The sequence below is a fragment of the Nerophis lumbriciformis genome, linkage group LG30 (assembly GCF_033978685.3).
Source record: "Nerophis lumbriciformis linkage group LG30, RoL_Nlum_v2.1, whole genome shotgun sequence".
Taxonomy (NCBI): domain Eukaryota; kingdom Metazoa; phylum Chordata; class Actinopteri; order Syngnathiformes; family Syngnathidae; genus Nerophis; species Nerophis lumbriciformis.
In genome coordinates, this window is record NC_084577.2 from 19792367 (window position 1) to 19810086 (window position 17720).

Consider the following 17720-nt stretch of genomic DNA (forward strand, 5'->3'; position numbering starts at 1 on the left):
TTTGATTGATACGACGCAGGAAAATATGGACACCACAGATCAATGTGTTAGTGGGTTTGTGTCGTGGCTTTTGTGGAGAGGAAGTAGGCAGAGGATAGAAAACAACTGCAGGAGGAAGAAGAAGAGAGTTGCAAAAACAATGACACAAATTACGTAGCTCGACCAAAGATGACGTAAAAGTCGCAAACAGGTCTCATTGCCGTTCGGACTGCAGTCACTATGTAAATGTTCAGATTCCAAACAGATTCGGGTGACCTCAAATCTGATGGAAAAAGTATCAGATTTGAAGCAAAAAAAAATATCCAATCTGTATCACTTGAGGGCAAATAAATTAGATTTGTTGTCTAGTGTCAACTGAGCTCTTAAGAGTGAAGGGAGACGTCCGGACCCCCGGTCCTTAGCTTTTTGGAAACATGGCCCCCAACACAATTCAGTTGAATATCCCTGGTTTAAAATATATTGTGAAAATAATCAATGCCGAACAAACAAGCCATGTTTTTATCTTGTTAGATTGAACATTAACACCAATGAGTTGACTGATGAACATTATCACATCATTTATTCAGAAAGTATAAATAACGACAAATAAAAGGTAGTAGTGTTTTAACGATACCAATATTTTGGTACCCGTACTTAAATTATTTTGATACTTTTCTAAATAAAGAGGACCACAAAAAATGACATTTTTGGCTTTATTTTAACAAAAAAATCTTAGGGTACATTAAACTTATGTTTCTTATTGCAGTTAAGGCCTTCAATAAAATAGTGAACATACTAGACAACTTGTCTTTTAGTAGTAAGTAAACAAACAAAGACTCCTAATTAGTCTGCTAGTCCCTTTTTCAAATGATATAACTGTTGATGACTGAAATATGCTGATAGCAACCCAACCTAACCCCCTCCACATCCCACCCCCCGGATTGTAAATAATGTAAATAATTCAATGTATATACTCTGATGATTAACTTGTGTGATGACTGTATTATGATGATAGTATATATTTGTACCATGAATTGATTAACGTGGACCCCGACTTAAACAAGTCGAAAAACTTATTCGGGTGTTCACCTCCTGGTACCCCAGCACCTCCACAACCCTCAAATCTAGACTCCAAACATCCCAGAACAAGCTAGTCAGGTTAGTTCTAGACCTCCACCCTAGATCACACCTCGCTCCTACCCACTTCTCCAAAGTGGGATGGCTCAGGGTGGAGGACAGAGTAAAACAACTTGCACTGAGCCTAGTCTATAAAATTCGCTACACCTCCCTGGTACCGAAGTTCATGTCAAACAACTTCCATAACGTAAATGACCGCCATAACCACAACACCAGGGGGAGCTCCACAAACCACGTTAAACCCAGAATCCGATCTAACAAAGGTCTTAACTCATTCTCCTTCTATGCCACATCAATATGGAATGCACTCCCAACAGGTGTAAAAGAAAGTGGATCTCTATCCTCCTTCAAAACCGCACTAAAGTAACACCTCCAGGCAACTACACCCTCCCCGGATTGTAAATAATCAAATGTATATACTTGTTATGCTTTCTGAGCTCACTATGTTCACTGCTCGCTGTACATATCCTACGAAGTCAGACCTACACAGTTTCAATGTCCATTTCTCAGATGATATTATTGTTGATGACTGAAGTACTGATATCAACCAAACCTAACCCCTCCACATCCCACCCCCCGGATTGTAAATAATGTAAATAATTCAATGTATATACTCTGATGGTTAACTTGTGTGATGACTGTATTATGCTGATAGTATATATTTGTACCATGAATTGATTAACGTGGACCACCGACTTAAACAAGTTGAAAAACTTTTTCGGGTGTTACCATTTAGTGGTCAATTGTACAGAATATGTACTGTACTGTGCAATCTACTAATAAAAGTCTTAATCAATCATTTAGTGGTCAATTGTTCGGAAAATTAACTGTACTGTGCAATCTACTAATAAAAGTGTCAATGATTCCAATCAAACAGACCGGTATACCGTACAACCCTAAAGGGTAGAATACTATTAACCGCGACATGTAAGTGTAAAAAAACAAAACAACAACATTATGATTTGTACATTTTCAGAATGTGCTAGTTCTATTTTTTAAACAAAGAAAACAATCTGAAGTTGTCTTTATTTTTAAGTTATCGTGCCGTGATTTTAACCAGTCCGGCCCCACTTGGGAGTAGATTTTTCTCCATGTGGCCCCCGATCTAAAACGAGTTGGAAAACTTATTCGGGTGTTACCATTTAGTGGTCAATTGTACAGAATATGTACTGTACTGTGCAATCTACTAATAAAAGTGTCAATGAATCAATCAAACCGACCGGTATACCGTACAACCCTAAAGGGTAGAATACTATTAACGGCGACATGTAAGTGTAAAAAAACCCCAACAACATTATGATTTTGTACATTTTCAGAATGTGCTTGTTCTATTTTTTAAACAAAGAAAACAATCTGAAGTTGTCTTTATTTTTAAGTTATCGTGCCGTGATTTTAACCAGTCCGGCCCCGCTTGGGAGTAGATTTTTCTCCATGTGGCTCCTGATCTAAAACGAGTTGAAAAACGTATTTGGGTATTACCATTTAGTGGTCAATTGTACAGAATATGTACTGTACTGTGCAATCTACTAATAAAAGTCTCAATCAATCATTTAGTGGTCAATTGTACGGAATATGTACTGTACTGTGCAATCTACTAATAAAAGTTTCAATCAATCAATCAAACCGACCGGTATACATACCGTACAACCCTAAAGGGTAGAATACTATTAACCGCGACATGTAAGTGTAAAAAAAACCCAACAACATTATGATTTTGTACATTTTCAGAATGTGCTTGTTCTATTTTGAAACAAAGAAAACAATCTGACATTTTTAAATTATCGTGCCGTGATTTTAACCAGTCCGGCTCTCACTATTATGTCAGATCCACTATGGACTGGGCTTTCACGATATTATGTCAGACCCACTCAACGTCCATTGCATCCGGTCTCCCTTGGAGGGGGGGGCCACATATGCGGTCCTCTCCAAGGTTTCTCATAGTCATTCACATTGACGTCCCATTGGGGTTGTGAGTTTTTCCTTGCCCTTATGTGGGCTCTGTACCGCGGATGTCGTTGTGGCTTGTGCAGCCCTTTGAGACACTTGTGATTTAGGGCTATATAAATAAACATTGATTAGACTAGACCAGGGGTCGGCAACCTTTACCAGTCAAAGAGCCATTTTGACCAGTTTCGCAATTTATAGAAAACAATGAGAGCCGTAATTTTTTTTTGAAATTTTAAATGAATTAACACTGCATACAAAGTTTTTTTTTTGCTTTGTGCTATGTATAAACCAGGGGTCTCAGACATGCTGCCCACACCTTTATATGGAATTTGAAAGCTGGTGCGGCACGCGGGTTTTAAATGAATGGCGCTTGTCAGCGTCATGCGTGCCGTGATGGTACAGCATATAGCATCCACTACAACCAGCGTGCCTGATCAGCCACACGTTGTATGGTGTTTCCGCTTGCTCACGTAGGTGACAGCAAGGCATACTTGGTCAACAACCACACAGGTTACACTGACGGTGGCGGTATAAAAAAACTATAACACTCTTACTAATAATGCGCCACACTGTGAACCCACACCAAACAAGAATGACAAACACATTTCGGGAGAACATCTGCACAGTAACACAACATAAACACAACAGGACAAATACCCAGAATCCTATGCAGCCCTAAGTCTTCCGGGATACATTATACACCCCCGCTACCAAACCCCGCCCACCTCAACCGACGCACAGAGGGAGAGGGGGGGGGGGGGTTGATGTGTGAGGGAGCAGGGTTGGGGTAGGGGCGGGGTTTGGTGGTAGCAGGGGTGTATAATGTAGCCCGGAAGAGTCAGGGCTACATGGGATTCTGGGTGTTTGTTCTGTTGTGTTTATGTTGTGTTAAGGTGCAGATGTTCTCCCGAAATGTGTTTGTCATTCTTGTTTGGTTTTGGTTCAAAGTGTGGCGCATTATTAGTAAGAGTGTTAAAGTTGTTTTATATGGTCACCGTCAGTGTAACCTGTGTGGCTGTTGACAAAGTATGCCTAGCTGTCACGTACGTGTGCAAGCAGAAGATGCATATTGTATAACAAGTGTTGGGGGGTGCACGCTGTTAATACAGATTGTAGAGAGCGCCAAATGTTTACGGGAAAATTGGGGGGTTCAGCAAGTAAGCTGCTGAGCCGCATCAGAGTGATCAAAGAGCCGCATGCGGCTCCGGAGCCGCGGGTTGCCGACCCCTGGACTAGACCTAGACTTTCTTTTTATTGTCATTCAAATTTGAACTTTTCAGTACAGATAAGAACGACATTTCGTTACATTAGCTCATGGTAGTGCAGGATGAAAAAAAATTGATTGATGATTGACTTGGGAGTAGATTTTTCTCCATGTGGCCCCCCATCTAAAACGTGTTTAACACCCCTGCACTAAACAATAGATGTCATTGAGAACACTTGACAAAAGGTATCAATCAACATACTGAGAAGCACGACTCAGAATCAGCCATGTTATGAATGCACAAGGGACAGATTCACTACCATGTGAAACTTGGCTTCGTTGCTAATTAAAGCATAATAAAGGAGGCTTTAAGGGTCTGTAGCCAGTGGGTGATTAGAAGGATTGGACACAGACATAGGGCTAAATATTCCAAATTCCTCCCAATTCGTTACTTCCTACTAGGGCTGGGCGATATATCGATCGATATATCGCGGGTTTGTCTCTGTGTGATATAGAAAGTGACTATATCGTGATATTCAAGTATACGTTCTCACGCAGTTGCTTTTAGCTGCGGGGCATTAAACTGCATGCGTTTCTCACTCTTTACTGTCTCTCCTTCTTACAGACACTTTAAAACAAGCGCACCTTCTTACATACGTCACATACTGTCACATGAGCAACGTCACACGCTCCCAGACAGGTAGCAAAAATGAGCTGTGATGCTAACAGCTAACGGTGTGGTTTGAGTGGTAATACGAGAGAAAGAAGGTGCGAATCTGGTAACAAATGGAAGAATAATTAATTCCCAAGAAAAACAGCACGGGGTCCATCGTCTGACGGTGGTTTGGCTTCAAGCGGGAATATGTCTTTACATCATGTCAACATCTCCGTTCGGTGCCACAACAACTAAATGCCGAAGCAACTATTTCCACATCAACACCGTAGGACGTATACTATTTGATATGTAGCTCATTTTTATGTGACACTTATTGAAATATCTTGTGTGTCATCATGCACAAAAGTGCCCTTATAGCTTGTTTTAAAATGTCTCTGACAATCTTGCACTTTCTGTTTTGGAAATGACATGAATGTTTGTGCCACTGCTTAATAACTGTTTAATAAATACGAGAGATGTCATGCCGATATTATCGGACGATAAATGCTTTAAAATATAATATCGGAAATTATCGGTATGTTTTTTTTATTATCGGTATCGTTTTTTTTTTTAATTATTAAATAAACATAAAAAACACAAGATACACTTACAATTAGTGCACAAACCCAAAAAATCTCTCTCCCCCATTTACACTCATTCACACCCATTCACACAAAAGGGTTGTTTCTTTTTGTTATTAATATTCTGGTTCCTACATTATATATCGATATATATCAATACAGTCTGCAAGGGCTACAGTCTGTAAGCACACATGACTGTGCTGGTCCACTAATAGTACTCATCTTTAATAGTTAATTTTACTAATTTTCATTAATTACTAGTTTCTATGTAACTGTTTTTATATTGTTTTACTTTATTTTTTATTCAAGAAAATGTTTTTAATTTATTTATCATATTTAATTATTTTTAAAAAAAGGACCTTACCTTCACCATACCTGATTGTCCAAATTAGGCATACTAATGTGTTAATTCCACGACTGTATATATCAATCCAATCCACTTTATTTATTTAGCACATTTAAACAACAAGAATGTTTCCAAAGTTCTGCCAAGCAATGTTAAAAACGATATTAAAAACAATATTATGATCCACCAATGACTGAATTAAAAACAAAAAATAAATAAATATAAAAACAATATAAAAATAAATATGATTAAAAATTATATAAATCTGTATCGGTTGACATCGGTATCGGTAATAAAGAATTGGAAAATATTGGAATATCGGATATCGGCAAAAAGCCATTATCGGACATCCCTAATAAATATACTTTTGCTAAATTGACTTAGTTGTGATTTCCCTCTCTGCAATGAAAGTTTAAAATGAGCATATATTAATGCAGTATGAACAAGAATGTTTAAATGTAGACACATAGAATCATCATACTGGTGTTATTATATGCATCAAGTGTTCATTCAAGGCTAAGGCAAAATATCGAGATATATATCGTGTATCGCGATATGGCCTAAAAATATCGAGATAGTTTAAAAAAAAAAGGCCATATCGCCCAGACCTACTTCCAACTAATTCAGTTTACTCCACTGAAGTACAGCTAAGCACAATTTCAATAAATAGCGAGAGTTGGTGTCAATAAACAAATACGATGTTTCTATTACCGCCAAATGGCTGACAATTTAAGTCAATTATATTGTGTACAAAGGAATATAGCCTTACATTGCGTAACTACAGTCTACACGTTTAGCCATTTTTGTCCCAAGTAAAAAAAAACAAAAAAACATCCGCTGCGTGTTTTGCGTTTTAAAAACACCACGTGTCACCAAAGTGTACATTTAATCGACTGTCATTGAGTAAAGATAACAATTATCGAATTTAAAAGGGATCGAAATGTCTTGCTTACCTTTCCGCCTCTCGCATTCACGTTCTCAGTGCGCACAATGCGGAAGAAAACTTTACGCCGTGGAGGATCAAACCATTCCAGCGCTGGACGCGGGGGTGTTGACGTTAGCGGCGAAAGTGAACTCGACACAAAAGAGGTGTTTTTACTTCGCTTTTGAGCGCATAAGAATGTATGTTTACATCAAATATATCCAATATATCACAGTAAGGGTATTTTTAATATCGGGATATTCAAAAGCGGATACGTGTTTCGAAGTACACCCCCCTAGAAAAAAACATGATCTAATACCAGTATACGATTGTAACCCTCCATGATATATAACTGCTAAGGTACTGTAGAGCAAGAGTCACAGTTATGTAATCCATTCCGCTCAACAGGACACTGTGCATCCCGGACAAACAGGCTGACCTAAACGGCCCACTTTTAGTATAACTTTGTTGTTTTTTCGAACGCAACAAAAGAAAAAGCCAGGTAAATGTATCGTTGCCCCTTGGAAACAAAATGTACATTCGTAATATCTCCAGTGGTGAAAGGTTAAAAAAAAAAGTGCAGCGTCATGCTTGGGCCACGCAGACACACACACACATTAATACATTAGTATGAAGAAAACTTTATTTCATTATTTTCATTGGGATAAATCAAGCACATCACAATGCACATTCATTGATGCAATAACCTAAGACACAAAAACTTAAAATAATATGTGTCAGTAAAGTATAATATATTTCCTTACAAAATGTATTTGTTCTTTCCATTTTGACAGAAAAAAAAATACATGAATTGAATGAAATTGCATATCTTTTAAACGTAAATATTATTTATTGTTAAATTATATCATAAATCTGAAACGTTTTAGTTAAAGAAAGAAATAAAAAAATATTAGGGGTGTACAAAAAATCTATTCACATTCGAATCGCAATTCTTTATTATCCATATATATATATATATATATATATATATATATATATATATATATATATATACACACACACACACACATATATATATATATACATATAAGACATATATATATATATATATATATATATATATATATATATATATATATATATATATATATATATATATATATGGAGTTCAAGTACCTCGGAGTCTTGTTCACGAGTGGGGGAAGAGTGGATCGTGAGATCGACAGGCGGATCGGTGCGGCATCTTCAGTAATGCGGACGCTGTATCGATCCGTTGTGGTGAAGAAGGAGCTGAGCCGGAAGGCAAAGCTCTCAATTTACCGGTCGATCTACGTTCCCATCCTCACCTATGGTCATGAGCTTTGGGTTATGACCGAAAGGACAAGATCACGGGTACAAGCGGCCGAAATGAGTTTCCTCCGCCGGGTGGCGGGGCTCTCCCTTAGAGATAGGGTGAGAAGCTCTGCCATCCGGGAGGAGCTCAAAGTAAAGCCGCTGCTCCTCCACATCGAGAGGAGCCAGATGAGGTGGTTCGGGCATCTGGTCAGGATGCCACCCGAACGCCTCCCTAGGGAGGTGTTTAGGGCACGTCCCACCGGTAGGAGGCCACGGGGAAGACCCAGGACACGTTGGGAAGACTATGTCTCCCGGCTGGCCTGGGAACGCCTCGGGGTCCCACAGGAAGAGCTGGACGAAGTGGCTGGGGAGAGGGAAGTCTGGGCTTCCCTGCTTAAGCTGCTGCCCCCGCGACCCGACCTCGGATAAGCGGAAGAAGATGGATGGATGGATGGATATATATATATATATATATATATATATATATATATATATATATATATATCAGTGACGTGCGGTCACTAGAGGCAGGTGAGGACCCGCCTCACCTGCCATCATGAAAAAAAAAAAAAGTAAAAAGAAAACAAATTAATTAAATTGTTATATGTATTAAGTGATTATACTATGAAGTTATTTTCCATTTAACTTCACCAGTTTTCGATTATTTTTATTCAAAATCGCTGAATTTTCACATTTGCCGTTCAAATACTGAGAAGAGACGGTGCGGTGATCAGCAGCCAGTTGAGGCACGTCACTCAGTTGTGCCTCAACATGGATTGCGGACTCGGCTAACTGCTGGCCTGCTGTGCAGTGAGACCGTATTGCTATATGAATTATATTATACATTTCCATAGTTTAGTTAGCTGAGGTATATAATGTACAGTGTATTTTGTCAACAACTGTATGTGTGTAACGTATTTCTTGTGCTGAGCAATCATAAAACTGCTGCGAAGACGCACTGGGTGAGGCTCGCAGTAATCCCGCCTCCTGGTGCCGGTTAATGCACCCCCGCGCAGAGTGCACCCCCCCGACGGGAGCGCCACACCAACCAAAGCCCACACCCAAACCCTCCACGTGCAAGACCGAATCCACCCCAAAAAAAGTCACTTAACAAAAAGCCAAAAAGTGCAAAAACAACAATGCTCGCGCCGGAGGAGCCGTGAACGACTGCAGGGACACAACATTAGGTACACCTGCAGACTGCAGCACGGATTTCATATTTCATTCATTCACAACTCCTCCAACACGAACACCACTGTTCCCGCACTTATAAGTAAAGGTAAGACCATAATAAGGTTTTTTTTAAATTAAATGTGCTTTTTTGTGTGCTACAGTTTGTATGTGTAAAGTTAAAGTTAATTTAAAGTACCAATGATTGTCACACACACACTAGGTGTGGTGAAATTTGTCCTCTGCATTTGACCCATCCACTTCTTCTCCCCCTGGGAGGTGAGGGGAGCAGTGGGCAGCAGCGGCGCCGCGCCAGGGAATAATTTTTGGTGATTTAACCCCCAATTCCAACCCTTGATGCTGAGTGTCAAGCAGGGAAGAATGCTGGTATGAGCTTTTAAACATAACCCGTTAACTGCTGCCAATCAAATGGTGAATAAGATACTCTTTAGGGTTCATATGTTTGTAAATCTGACTGTGATGAAGTCAGTGCCTCACCAGCCATCAACCTCACCGCACGTCACTGATATATATATATATATATATATATATATATATATATATATATATATATATATATATATACATACAAACCCCGTTTCCATATGAGTTGGGAAATTGTGTTAGATGTAAATATAAATGGAATACAATGATTTGCAAATCCTTTTCAACCCATATTCAATTGAATGCACTACAAAGACAACATATTTGATGTTCAAACTCATAAACTTTATTTTTTTTTTGCAACTAATAATTAACTTAGAATTTCATGGCTGCAACACGTGCCAAAGTAGTTGGGAAAGGGCATGTTCACCACTGTGTTACATCACCTTTTCTTTTAACAACACTCAGTAAATGTTTGGGAACTGAGGAGACACATTTTTTAAGCTTCTCCGGTGGAATTCTTTCCCATTCTTGCTTGATGTACAGCTTAAGTTGTTCAACAGTCCGGGGGTCTCCGTTGTTGTATTTTAGGCTTCATAATGCGCCACACATTTTCAATGGGAGACAGGTCTGGACTACAGGCAGGCCAGTCTAGTACCCGCACTCTTTTACTATGAAGCCACGTTGATGTAACACGTGGCTTGGCATTGTCTTGCTGAAATAAGCAGGGGCGCCCTTGGTAACGTTGCTTGGATGGCAACATATGTTGCTCCAAAACCTGTATGTACCTTTCAGCATTAATGGCGCCTTCACAGATGTGTAAGTTATCCATGTCTTGGGCACTAATACACCCCCATACCATCACAGATGCTGGCTTTTCAACTTTGCGCCTATAACAATCCGGATGGTTCTTTTCCTCTTTGGTCCGGAGGACACGACGTCCACAGTTTCCAAAAACAATTTGAAATGTGGACTCGTCAGATCACAGAACACTTTTCCACTTTGTATCAGTCCATCTTAGATGAGCTCAGGCCCAGCAAAGCCGGCGGCGTTTCTGGGTGTTGTTGATAAATGGTTTTTGCCTTGCATAGGAGAGTTTTAACTTGCACTTACAGATGTAGCGACCAACTGTAGTTACTGACAGTGGGTTTCTGAAGTGTTCCTGAGCCCATGTGGTGATATCCTTTACACACTGATGTCGCTTGTTGATGCAGTACAGCCTGAGGGATTGAAGGTCACGGGCTTAGCTGCTTACGTGCAGTGATTTCGCCAGATTCTCTGAACCCTTTGATGATATTACGGACCGTAGATGGTGAAATCCCTAAATTCCTTGCAATAGCTGGTTGAGAAAGGTTTTTCTTAAACTGTTCAACAATTTGCTCACGCCTTTGTTGACAAAGTGGTGACCCTCGCCCCATCCTTGTTTGTGAATGACTGAGCATTTCATGGAATCTACTTTTATACCCAATAATGGCACCCACCTGTTCCCAATTTGCCTGTTCACCTGTGGGATGTTCCACATAAGTGTTTAATGAGCATTCCTCAACTTTATCAGTATTTATTGCCACCTTTCCCAACTTCTTTGTCACGTGTTGCTAGCATCAAATTCTAAAGTTAATGATTATTTGCAAAAAGAAAAATGTTTATCAGTTTGAACATCAAATATGTTGTCTTTGTAGCATATTCAACTGAATATGGGTTGAAAATGATTTGCAAATCATTGTATTCCGTTTATATTTACATCTAATACAATTTCCCAACTCATATGGAAACGGGGTTTGTATATATAAAGTATATATATATATTAGGGGTGTAACGGTACACAAAAATTTCGGTTCGGTACGTACCTTGGTTTAGAGGTCACGGTTTGGTTCTTTTTTGGTACAGTAAGAAAACAACAAAATATACATTTTTTGGTTATTTATTTACCAAATTTGTAAACAATGGCAAAACATACATATACACACAGGGTCCATTGCCAGGGTTAATGTGGTCAACATATACAAAATAAAAACTAAATAAGATAAGGCTCAGAATGATTTCTTAACAAAACCTTTCTACATATGAAGTGCTTTTTTTTGATTGATTGATTGAGACTTTTATTAGTAGATTGCACAATACAATTGACCACTAAATGGTAACACCCCAATAAGTTTTTCAACTTGTTTAAGTCGGGGTCCACGTTAATCAACATTAAACTGCCTCAAGTTGTTACTCAGATTAAATAAAATGACAAAACTTTTCTTCTACATATAAAAAGTGCAACATTAAACAGTTTCAAGTCAACTCAGCCTCAGATTAACTTTTCTTTTTGCCCCCTCAGCCTGGCTAACTTAGCAGTAAGAGGATATATGGGCTCATTGTTCTTCCACCATAGAAGTGGGTCAAAATCTAGTTTTTAATGCAATATGGACTTATATCTGCTGCTATAAAAACATTTGTTATCGCTTCAGCCCTGCCTGACTCGCCGAGGAGAGGCTGCTTGAATGCGGTGGTGACGCTTCAAATGGGTTTGCATGTGTTATGAGAGTAGCGTATGTGTGTGTGGCCCTTTAATATGTGACAGCATGTGAGGTGAGTGTGTGGGCGAGCGAGGTGAGGGAGCGGTAGCCTGAGTGCGTGGAGTGGCTAGTGTTTTGTTGGATTGGCTGTGTGCCAGACCTCAATAAAGCCACGATTTGCAACTAATCGCCGGACTCGTCATTTACCCTGGAGTCCGGAGCTGTGGAGACCCACTGCCAGGTAGAGTGAAGGGTGTTGCCCCCGAGAATACATCGGCCCTGGAGGAGTGTCTCCCCTGCGCTCCTCAACTACGGTCTGGGAGCCAATAGCAGGAAAGGTGCAGCACATGTTTGACGTGTTGTCAGAAGCAGCTGCTGAAGAATGTCGGCAAACCTTCGTCCTCCATTGTGGTATCGCGCAGCCAACGTGTTCCCAAACGGGAGATCTTAACGAGGCAGGAGGGTCTTCCAGCTCTGGCTTTTACATGTTGTCCTAGCCCAGTCGCTGCTAGCATGTGTACTCGTTCGGTACACCTCCGAACCAAACCGGAACCCCTGTACCGAAACGGTCAATACAAATACACGTACCGTTACACCCCTAATATATATACTGTATATCTATATATATATACACACACACATATATATATACACACACATACACGTATATACATATATACATATATATATATATATATATACATACATATATACACATACATATACATACATACATATTAGAGATGCGTGGTTTGCGGGCACAACCGCGGAGTCCGCGGATTATCCGCGGATCGGGCGGATGAAATTAAAAAAAATTAGATTTTATCCGCGGGTCGGGTCGGGTCGGGTGGTTGAAATAAAAAAAAATTAGATTTTAAATAGATTCAGGCGGGTGGCAGTTAAACCAATTCGGAAATATATATACATAGTTAAATGTTGTTACCCACATACGAAACACGAGCAGGCACCTGCAGCATATGCCACAACAGAAGAAAAAAAAAGAAAAGAGATGGACACTTTTACGGAGCGGAGAAGGGACGCCTTGCCGGGGTCCGGGACCGAGGCCCCTTCCCCCGAGAGGGCCCCACCGGGAGCCGTAGCTGAGGCGATCCGCGAGAAGGGCCCGACGCACGTCCAGGGTCACCACCGCACCGACACCCCGCCTCGTCCGCCTTCGCTGCGGCCGGCGTCACGCACAGCAGGTAAGCAGCTTACCTGCCCGCCACCCCCGTGGCCGGGGGCTCGTAACAGGGGTCACTCCGCGCGCTCCGCCCGCGCAGCTTACCTGCCCGCCACCCCTGTTGCCGGGGGCGCGTAACAGGGGTCACTCCGCGCGCAGTGCGCTCACGAAAGGGGTGGGGCTCACCCTGGTTGATATAGACAGCAGCTAGGACGGTGGCCATGGAAGTCGGAACCCGCTAAGGAGTGTGTAACAACCCACCTGCCGAATCAACTAGCCCTAGCTGAAAATGGATGGCGCTGGAGCGTCGGGCCCATACCCGGCCGTCGCCAGCAGCGAGACGCGCTTGGAGGTGCGCTCAGCGCGGCTCCCATATGATTGCGCACTGGTGTGCGTCTGGGTCGTGACAGCGTGGCACGCGAATGTCTGTGCTGCATTGGATCAGTCTCCTTTCTTTAACAGGCAAAAGCTTTATAACCTCACTAATGCCTTGCATCGTCTATATTAGATATATAACAACGGGCGGGTGCGGGCGGATGCGGTTCTGATCAAATGTTAGATCGGGTGGATTGCGGATGGTTGACGACTTTCTGATGCGGTTGCGGATGAAATAATTGCCTATCCGCGCATCTCTAATACATATATATACACATACATATGCATATATACATATTAGGGGTGTAACGGTACGTGTATTTGTATTGAACCGTTCGGTTCGGGTTCGGTTCGGAGGTGTACCGAACGAGTTTCCACACGAACATATTAAGTAGCCGCCTAAGCTAAAGTCTTAACAAGCTGCTCTGCTTTCTGCCTCTGTCTCCTACACAGCACCCAGCATTGTCCCACCCACACAACCATCTGATTGGTTACAACTATAGAGGTAACAGCCAATCAGCAGTGCGTATTCAGAGCGCACGTAGTCAGTGCTTCTGCGGTGGGGTTAGCAGGTAGGTGTTTAGCAGGTGATCATCAGGCAGCGGACTCTCCCCAAATTAAAATAAACACCTCCCAGTCAACTACTAGTAACATCACTATGAGCCCGTTGACCTTCTAGAAACAAACTGCAGCTCAGCTCGCTCGCAGTCCTGGCTTGAGGTGAAGGCTAATTAGCTTTAAGCGTAACGTTAGCTCATTTTGCGGTGTGTGTGTGTGTGTGTGTGTGTGTAATCATTAGTAATGTAGCAGCCTAGTTTTGAATGGCAGGGTCCCTGCTATCACATGTTGATAAAAATATAACATTTACATAATACAAATCAACTACAGGCTTCCCAAATGCTGTAATAAATTAAGCATGATGAGTTGACTTGAAACTGTTTAAAGGGGAACATTATCACCAGACCTATGTAAGCGTCAATATATACCTTGATGTTGCAGAAAAAAGACCATATATTTTTTTAACCGATTTCCGAACTCTAAATGGGTGAATTTTGGCGAGTTAAACGCCTTTCTAGTATTCGCTCTCGGAGCGATGACGTCACAACGTGGCGTCACATCGGGAAGCAATCCGCCATTTTCTCAAACACCGAGTCAAATCAGCTCTGTTTTTTTCTGTTTTTTCAACTGTTTTCCGTACCTTGGAGACATCATGCCTCGTCGGTGTGTTGTCGGAGGGTGTAACAACACGAACAGGGACGGATTCAAGTTGCACAAGTGGCCCAAAGATGCGAAAGTGGCAAAAATTGGACGTTTGTTCCGCACACTTTACCGACGAAAGCTATGCTACGACAGAGATGGCAAGAATGTGTGGATATCCTGCGACACTCAAAGCAGATGCATTTCCAACGATAAAGTCAAAGAAATCTGCCGCCAGACCCCCATTGAATCTGCCGGAGTGTGTGAGCTATTCAGGGACAAAAGACCTCGGTAGCACGGCAAGCAATGGCGGCAGTTTGTTCTCGCAGACGAGCGAGCTAAACCCCCTGGATGAATTTGCATGGTTGGGTGATGGTTTGGGGTGCCATGTCATCTGCTGGTGTCGGTCCACTCTGTTTCCTGAGATCCAGGGTCAACGCAGCCGTCTACCAGCAAGTTTTAGAGCACTTCATGCTTCCTGCTGCTGACCTGCTCTATGGAGATGGAGATTTCAAGTTCCAACAGGACTTGGCGCCTGCACACAGCGCAAAATCTACCCGTGCCTGGTTTACGGACCATGGTATTTCTGTTCTAAATTGGCCCGCCAACTCCCCTGACCTTAGCCCCATAGAAAATCTGTGGGGTATTGTGAAAAGGAAGATGCAGAATGCCAGACCCAAAAACGCAGAAGAGTTGAAGGCCACTATCAGAGCAACCTGGGCTCTCATAACACCTGAGCAGTGCCAGAAACTCATCGACTCCATGCCACGCCGCATTAACGCAGTAATTGAGGCAAAAGGAGCTCCAACCAAGTATTGAGTATTGTACATGCTCATATTTTTCATTTTCATACTTTTCAGTTGGCCAACATTTCTAAAAATCCCTTTTTTGTATTAGCCTTAAGTAATATTCTAATTTTGTGACACACGGAATTTTGGATTTTCATTTGTTGCCACTTCAAATCATCAAAATTAAATGAAATAAACATTTGAATGCATCAGTCTGTGTGCAATGAATAAATGTAATGTACAAGTTACACCTTTTGAATGCAATTACTGAAATAAATCAAGTTTTTCAAAATATTCTAATTTACTGGCTTTTACCTGTATATATGGGCTGTGAATCTTTGAATTAAGAATTTTTACAAATAGGAATTGCGATTCAATCGAAAATCGATTTTTTTGACACCCTACTTTTACACCCCTAATACATACATACATATATATATATATATATATATACATACACATACATATATAAATATATATATACACATATAAATATATATATATATATATATACAAATATATGTATGTATATATATATATATATATATATATATATATATATATATATATATTCAGTTGCCAGAATTTTACTGTATAAAAACTTTAGTACAGTTTTTCCATTTACAGTAATGTGATGTAAAGAACAGCGTAAGTTAAGGTAAAATTGTGATGACTGAGCTGCCAGTTTTTTACTGCAATTTTTTTTTACAGTGTATGTAAAAGAAAATATGACAATGAAATTGATAGACAATTGTATAGTAATATGGGGGGCGGCATGGCGTAGTGGGTAGAGCGGCCGTGCCAGAAACCTGAGGGTTGCAGGTTTGCTCCCCGCCTCTTACCATCCAAAAATTGTTGCCGTTGTGTCCTTGGGCAGGACACTTCATCCTTGCCCCCAGTGCCGCTCACACTGATGAATGATGGGTGGTGGTCGGAGGAGCCGTAAGCGCAAACTGGCAGCCACACTTCCGTCAGTCTACACCACGGCAGCTGTGGCTATGAAAGTAGCTTACCACCACTAGGTGTGAATGAATGATGGGTTCTCACTTCTCTGTGAAGCGCTTTGAATGTCTAGAAAAGCGCTATATAAATCTAATCCATTATTATTATTATTATTAATATCATGAGGTAAATTCCTATACATTTATAATCATAAGTTATTCAAGGTTACAAACAGCCCTTTGAAGGCAGCCACAACTGCGATGTGGCCCTTGTTGAAAACCAGTTCGACACCCGTGACCCAAGATATTGTATCAGATAAAAGGGTACAACTGAGCAACATGTCTAACACATCATATATTAATGGCAATTTATGCACTTTTTAAAAAACATATACTTGGTCCTTATTTTTGATGAATTATTAGGACTGTGAATGTGTCAAAGACTCTTTGGTTTTTGATTCCTCCTCTTGAACTTCTGATAGACCACAGCGAGCGTTGTGAAGAAGTTTCCCAGGAACAGAATGCAGAAGCAGAGGCCACACACCAAAACCTGGTAAAGTACATTTAAAAAAAACAGTTTTAAATTAATATAAAGACAGTCCACCACATTGATTCCGTTTTGCATGTTGTAACACTGGGGGAAAATTACTCTACATCTAATAATCAAATCAAATCAAATCAACTTTATTTATAAAGCACATTTAAAATTTACCACAGGGGTAGCCAAAGTGCTGTACAATGGGCAGGTTAAAAGATAAAACGAGTACAGAGCAAACACAACACAACACAAACAGAACACGATAAAAAATAAATAAATAAAATAGAATAAATAAAAACATAAAAACATAAAAACAGGTTCACAGCAGGTGTATTATGGGGCGCCATTGCAGGATGGATATCACTCAGTGTTAAAAGCCATGGAATAAAAGTATGTTTTTAAGAGAGATTTAAAAACAGGAAGAGAGGAGGCTTGTCTAACACTCAGAGGTAGTAGTCAAGACGAGTCGAGATAAAGGCGTGGATTAATTTCTCAAGATCATGTCCTGATAGAAGCGGTTTCACTTTCGCTATTTGGCGTAATTGATAAAAGCTTTTTTGAACGACGCTGCTGATTTGT

General features: G+C 40.7%; 3 protein-coding genes across 4 annotated transcripts in view; 1 reads left to right on the forward strand and 2 right to left on the reverse strand.

Annotated features, from left to right (window-relative positions):
* porb (P450 (cytochrome) oxidoreductase b) overlaps positions 1-6897 on the reverse strand; it is an 81645-nt gene extending 74748 nt beyond the window's left edge. Inside the window, exon 1 of the mRNA XM_061925775.1 lies at positions 6803-6897. Within this exon, the coding sequence (XP_061781759.1) occupies positions 6803-6819 (17 nt within the window). The 5' untranslated portion in view covers positions 6820-6897. The remainder of the gene's footprint in view (positions 1-6802) is intronic.
* Positions 6898-7131: 234 nt separating this feature from the next.
* Positions 7132-17720, forward strand: part of gdpd1 (glycerophosphodiester phosphodiesterase domain containing 1) — a 51530-nt gene continuing 40941 nt past the window's right edge. The window contains exons 1-2 of one of the 2 annotated variants that reach the window (XM_061925779.2): positions 7173-7273; positions 17086-17156. In XM_061925779.2, coding sequence (XP_061781763.1) covers positions 17125-17156 — 32 coding nt within the window. In that variant the 5' untranslated portion in view covers positions 7173-7273; positions 17086-17124. Of the gene's footprint in view, positions 7274-17085; positions 17157-17720 lie in introns of both variants that reach the window. The other variant, XM_061925783.1, reaches the window with a different exon arrangement.
* Positions 16940-17720, reverse strand: part of LOC133572769 (transmembrane protein 120A-A-like) — a 14401-nt gene continuing 13620 nt past the window's right edge. Inside the window, exon 12 of the mRNA XM_061925778.1 lies at positions 16940-17153. Within this exon, the coding sequence (XP_061781762.1) occupies positions 17040-17153 (114 nt within the window). The 3' untranslated portion in view covers positions 16940-17039. The remainder of the gene's footprint in view (positions 17154-17720) is intronic.